The 6,739-nt window shown below is 38.7% G+C and overlaps 1 protein-coding gene across 1 annotated transcript; it reads right to left on the reverse strand.

Moving 5' to 3' along the window:
- Positions 1 to 2,459: 2,459 nt before the first annotated feature.
- Positions 2,460 to 5,157, reverse strand: LOC148658615 (uncharacterized). The gene is made up of 3 exons (XM_088640053.1): positions 4,872 to 5,157; positions 2,982 to 3,419; positions 2,460 to 2,658 (listed from the first exon to the last, which is right to left on the reverse strand). Exons 1-3 carry the CDS (start codon positions 4,888 to 4,890, stop codon positions 2,462 to 2,464), a joined length of 654 nt encoding a protein of 217 aa, XP_088496179.1. The 5' UTR covers positions 4,891 to 5,157; the 3' UTR covers positions 2,460 to 2,461.
- Positions 5,158 to 6,739: the final 1,582 nt, after the last annotated feature.

Consider the following 6,739-nt stretch of genomic DNA (forward strand, 5'->3'; position numbering starts at 1 on the left):
GGAATGTGAAAAACAATACACTTCTTACAGACTTTATTGTTAACTCGTAACAAGGCAGGTTCCTTCAACACAAAACGGGTTTCTGTGATGTCACAAATATGTTTATGTGGTGGTTAATGGATTATCTCCAGGCACCATTGTATTTTAGATGAAGCTTAAGTGTGGAGACATGGCTGTTTATTCTTATACAATAGTGAATCCGTTTTAGTTATGACAGATTCACTTACTAAAATATTCAGTTACTAAAATAACTAAACTGATCCTGATATGTATTTTTTCTGGTAAGGTAGCCTTTTAGCTTTGATGATGTACAGACAGGAGCATATCATATTAATGATGAGGGGTACTGTACAGAGAGTTGATAAAACCTGATTGATGAATGCAATGGATTAGCTACTACAACACATTACATATATTCTACCAGTTTGTTTATGTGATTGTTAATGTTTCATGTCCAGGCTCCAGTGTGAGGTAGCTAAAGTTTAAATGAAGAAGTGGAGGTTTTAAATGTGTGTTTTGGGTACTAGGTATGCTCTTTCTTTGAAAGGACTTATAAAGCTGTCTTGTGTGTTGTGCTTGGGTAGAGCAGTGTGGTAAAATCCTGTTTTAAAATTGTTTGGTACGTTTCAGTTCTGTTTAATGTGTTTAGTAGGATCACCTTGATTCTATAAATCTGACAATGAGCAGAAGTGCAAACAATGTGTGAGACTATAAGAATAATGCCATCTGTCATGAAAACTACTGCAATGACAAGAGTTACTTAAGTTCTCATATGAACCATTAACCACAATATTTACATAATTCATACATAGATCCATAGGACCTCTTAAGATAAAAACACCTTTAGTGTATAGGAAGGTTACATTAATTGCTATGAGATCCCTTCCACATAGTTGTGTAAAACTGGTATTTGTATTTCAGGTGATGAATTTCCACTTTTGGAAAAACGTTTTTCTATAATTTAATCAGGAATTAGCAGCATCATTTTCCTTTTGAATACAATTTCTATTTAATGATTTTTCTACATTTCTATACAGAGAGGAATTAGAGGCTAGACTAAAGGGGTTCTTAAAAAAACTAATTATGCAAAATATTTTAAAAGAATAACATTTTTTATTCCAAAGGATGGCACCTGTTTACAGTATAGTGTCCCTGTCACTATGCTGGGGCATTAGGACCCACATAGACCGCAGGGTAAGCGCCCCCTGCTGGCCACACTAACACCTCTTCCAGCAGCAACCTTAGATTTTCCCAGGAGGTCTCCCATCCAGGTACTGTCCAGGCTCACACCTGCTTAGCTTCAGGGGGTTGCCAGTTGTGAGTTGCAGAGTGATATGGCTGCTGGCATATCCATTAATCATAGTCATTTTTTGTGACGGGGAGGGGATAAACACAGGATCCCTCCTACAGTAGTGTACATGAGCAGTACCTAGCATGTCATAAGATAATTTGGTCCTCTCATGGATACAGTTGACAGTTTTAGATGTATGAGTTGAATACAGTATAAATCTATAGGTGATACAATGCTTCTGTTGCAGCTTATCCTGTACTGTATAGCAGGTATTGTAAATTGTGTGGATTAGGCTGACAGAAGTATCAGTGGTGGAATTTGTGACCCTTTGCATCTTTAATGCAGAATTTGAAGAACCCCTGCCTTTAGGTTCTATCATGGTTATCATACATTTTCAAAATTATATCTTTTACTATCTTTAACATGATTTTTCACATAGATTTAACGGACCTGCTGCTTTTAGTTTAACAATCTTTGGCATCTGCGAAACCATTTCACTGGAGGTCTTTTGCTTCTTTCTTGTTAAATCTGAAAGACGTTGAAAGCTTCATTGTTCCTGTGGCCACGGACATGATTGTGCCTTTTTTGATCAGTCAGACATAGAAATATATGACTTACCAACTGGCTTCAGTTTAACCAGTCTGAGGTCATCCCACACTTCAGCTCACTCTGCCTCTTTCAGAACACTGTCCTTTCCGGTTTGTGATGCACCCTGGAGTGGGGGCTTATAAACAGTACACTTAATAGGAAAGTCTAGGTAAAACATAAAGCAGCCATCAAGATTCAATCAAATAAATATTGATTGACGTGAGACATGTAACTGTTGCACATATCCAACACTACAATATTACTACTGAACCACATTGTGGAAGGTAAAGTAATTGCTAGGATATGTTCATTTATCTTTCACCAAACATTGTGGTGACCAAGGTCAGGATCAACACCCATAAGAAAGTCATAAAGCAGGACAACCCTCAAAGTGCTGGAGGCAGCAAGATAGTAAAAAAACGACTTATATTACACACTAAGGGAAAGGACAAGACATAATTGCATATCAAAGAACAGGACAAGCACTCAGATTATGAAACATCTTTTTGAGCATATATAGGAGTTGGGATCCCCTTAAAGACCCAACGAACATTGCTGTATTAAATTGAGCTAAAAGAAGCATCATTTAGAAGCAGTAGCAAAAATGGCTTGGAAGGCTATATTCTTGTCTTGCTTATCCTCCATTCGAACATCAGAGAACCCAGTGGCTCGTAGGGCCTCCATGTAGACCTCAGATTTCCAGTTATCATTCAAAAGAATGCTTCTTGATGCCGCCTTCGTGATTGAGGACAGTATGAGAGTTGTCACCATGAGACCACCTGCTGAAACACACAGTATTGCAGACAGCACATTACAGAGTGAATTGTAGTATTTAGAATCATAAAATAAGTTTAACTGTCACTACAGTGGAAAAAATGACTAAGGTGCCCTTTGTGTCTTGGTTCCTGCTCACTTTATTTTATAGGGATCAATTTTATTAACCTCTGCAAAAAATCTGAAAATCTCAGTCAAACCTCCTCTTAGCATTTACTGAGACTAAACACATTGGGGTCCTTAAAATAAGCTTCGTAACTCATCTCTTTAAGCTCTGGAATCAGCCTTATTTCAACACCAGAAAACAGCTGCCTTCACTTTAGCCCACCTGGTTTCATCACCCTGTGGATTTCCGAGGTCACGCCCTTCAGATCAGGCCAGTAGTAGTAGCAGTTGCAGTGGTAGACCTTGTCCACACTGCTGTCAGGAAGGGGCATGGCCATGATGTTGCCATTGAAGAGGGTAACCTTTCCAGATTCAATCTCAGCCCTCATCCTTTCACTGGCCTTTGCGGACATGTACTCAGAATAATCAACCCCAAACAGCTTTCCCCTAGGGCCAGTGAGGAGAGGGGCAGCTGCCTGGAGCCCCAGCCTGAGCCCAAAACCCAACTCTAGCACCATGTCATCTGGCTGAATCTCAACAAGCTTCACTGCATTTTCTTCCAGGACCCGGTTGTGCCATATGAAGAACTTGGTCAGTAACCACCCAGTTAAGGATTTAGCAGGTCTGCCAAGATGTCGGTTTAGCTTTTTAGACAGTATTCCTGAAAAAGCAAAGGGCATATATATACACTTTGTGAATTAACAATTTGTAATGGTTTTGGAATTTTTACAGGTTTTCCTGGGGTAAATTGTTTTACAGCAGAGTCCAACACAACAAAAACTACAAAAACATATATCACCAACAAAGAGTTCTGGACTCCGGTGTTTCAGGAGATATATTACATTGTTCAACAAAGTAATGGGAGAGATGATAAACAATTTCCTGAGTCTATTACCAAAGGAGTATAATGGTGTCTCCCAGATGGAAAACAGCATTCAGTTTAATCTGATTTGGACCAATGACTTTGTTGCTTATTTTTACTACTTTTTCCCACTATTTTCTCAGTCAAGCAGCGAATAAGATAATTTGTTAAACCATGTTTAATAAATGATTTGATGAAAGTGTAAAAATGGGTTTACCAACAAAAAATAAGTCTTTGCTGTCCTTTTTTATAAGTGGCCTCACAACATCGCTTCAATTCAATTTCAAGCTTTAATAAAAAAAAGACAACTGTGCTTAATAGTGTTGATTTTGTTATCAGTTTTTGACTTAGACTGTCTTAGTAAAATTGTATAATCACATTTTAGTCACACACTTTTTAGTCTGCTATACATAGACTAAAATGACTCTTTTAGTTCACTAAAACTGAATTTCTTCTACTAACATTTTTTTATCTTGCAGTTAAATTTAGTCACATAAAATGTATGTGACATTTGTCCCATCTTAAATTTTGTCCTCAGATGAAAATCAAATGTACAATAGGTGAGCACTAAACAGGTAAGCTGTCTGAAGTAGCCACTGTTTTAAATACTCATAGCAAGCTGTAATAGATCTAATGCATTTTTTCATAAATCAATTTTAAAATCATTCATGTAAGAGCAACCCATTGACATACAACATCCCCTCGATTTACTTTACCAATCAATAAACCAAATCTATGATAAAAATCATATAGAATTGAAAATGGTGAATGGTGTTCCATTCAGTAAAATGAGACATCAAGCTTTGAAAATGTTCTTAACTGTAATTCTTCAGCAACTTCTCCTGAATTTGAGCTAATTAATGAATTTCAATTTATTTTGAAATTGCCTCTGTAATACATCATTTGTGATTGCAGAAATTGGCTGCAATACAGGCACCCAAATGAGCCATCTGCAATAACAAAAATGTGAAATTTTCATTATAAAAATGTCCAAACTCCATCTAGCTTGCTCTGTAACAGGACCTATGTATCTCAGACCCACACTGTACTGTACCATTCCCATTCAGGACAACATGCCCCTCGTCCACACCTACTGTACTATTCCCTTCTACACTTTTTTGTATATTTCTTCACACCATTTCTTTCTTTCATACCTGTTTAAGTCAGATTATCACCTTAATGAACTGCATTCCCAAGCTTTTATAAAAAACACAGGTACAATATTTCAGAACTCAAATCAGTTTTACCTACCATATATTGGTTCAGACATAGGTGATGCACTTTTATTATATTCTGGTTATGCTACTTGGTTAGTGGGTACGTGACATAATATACAACTTTAAAATTGCGAGCTAGTTCTGTCCCATTTGTAAAGCCCCTCCCTTTCATTCCTTGGTTCTTCCCTCAGGCCAAAGTGTCATTCACTTAAGGAGAAACATACTGGAGACGAACAGTAAAGGCCTGGGACAAAGAAAGCACTGAACAGCTACAGGATTATTTCAACTGCTCGTAATGGGATGCGTTTAAAGACGCACTGAAGGATATTCATGAACTTGATACCAAAATCTTTTAAGTTGTTCCCCCCCCCCCCCCAATCACAAACCAATGGTAACCAGGAGTCTCAAACGTACTCCTTAAAGAGAAATGTGTTTTAAAAGGGGACACAGTCAAAATCAAATCAGTTTATCAAATGCACAACAATACGGTGTACAGCAGTAGTTGCCGGCAATGAAATGTCTTTTTCTGCGAGCTCACAAAAATCACAAAATTGAGGTTACATTTTTTTATATTGAATAAAACTCAATACGAGTAGAGCTGTTATGTGTCCATGGTGTATGCACTACATGTATATATTGCAGTTATGCTGAATATAGTGAAAACTGTGTGTGCATGTAGCCATTACAGGCTATTTGCTAAAGGAGCTGCAGGTTAGCTATTTAGCAGTCTTATTGCCTGGAGGTAGAACCTGTTCTGTAATCTGTTGGACCGAATGCTTTGGTACCGTTTACCGGACGGTAGGAGGGAAAACAGTTTGTGACTGGGATGACTGGGGTCCTTGAGAATGGACCTGGCCTTCTCCAGACATCTAGCCGAGTAGATATCCTGGATGCTTGGTAGCTCACAGCTGGTGATAAGCTGCGCTGACTTCACCACCCTCTGCAGTACTTTGCGATACCGGGCGGAGCAGTTCCCATACCAGGCAGTGATACAACCAGTCAGGATGCTCTCAATAGTGCACCTGTAGAAGTTGGCCTGGTTATGCGACGACATGCCGAACTTCTTTAGCCTGCGGAGAAAGAACAGGCGCTGCTGTGCTGTCTTGACCACAATGTTGGTGTGGTGGGTCCAGGTTAAGTCCTCTGAGATGTTAACTCCCAGGAACTTAAAACTGCTGACCTTCTCCACTGCAGTCCCATTGATGTAAATAGGTGTGTGGTCTCCTCCCTGATGTTTCCTATAGTCCACAATCATCTCCTTTGTCTTACTGATGTTAAGAGAGAGAGGTTGTTCTCCTGGCACCATGCTGCCAGGGTTTCAACCTGTCAGTCCTCAGGAGGGCAGTGCAGAAAAAGAGGTTAAAACGTAAATCAGGAAAGAATCAGTACAAGGTAAAAATAGAGAATACCATGGTTATGGGTGATACCAGAATTGCATGACAAGGAATTAAATTCATGGTCAATATCTTTCAGAAAAGTAATGGTAATACTGTACCTGTGTTAAATACAGTAGCATGGATGGGTAACAGCTGGCAAATGATATACAGTAAATGTGTTTTATACCGGTTTTGAATTAAATCCCAGAACCACCTCAGCTAGTACTGCTGATCTCCCAGTATCCGGAGAGTTTATTAAAATTGAATCTGCAGAGGTGCAGTTTAGGAGAATTAACATAAGGAAAAACAGAGGTCCAGGTAATGTGTGGGGAAGAATTCCACGATCTTGTGTAGATCTACTATGTGATATTTTTAGTTGGCTTTTCCATATGTCCCTAAATTTCCAAATCACCCCCCCTCTGTTATTATTAAATCTGTTATTATTCCCAATACTGACAAAACTGAAAGGCCAAGTGAGCTTAACAGCTACAGTTCAGTTGCTCTCATATCCCTCCCAATGAAAAGT

Source organism: Lepisosteus platostomus, chromosome 7 (assembly GCF_059453375.1).
Source record: "Lepisosteus platostomus isolate fLepPlt1 chromosome 7, fLepPlt1.hap1, whole genome shotgun sequence".
Lineage (NCBI taxonomy): Eukaryota > Metazoa > Chordata > Actinopteri > Semionotiformes > Lepisosteidae > Lepisosteus > Lepisosteus platostomus.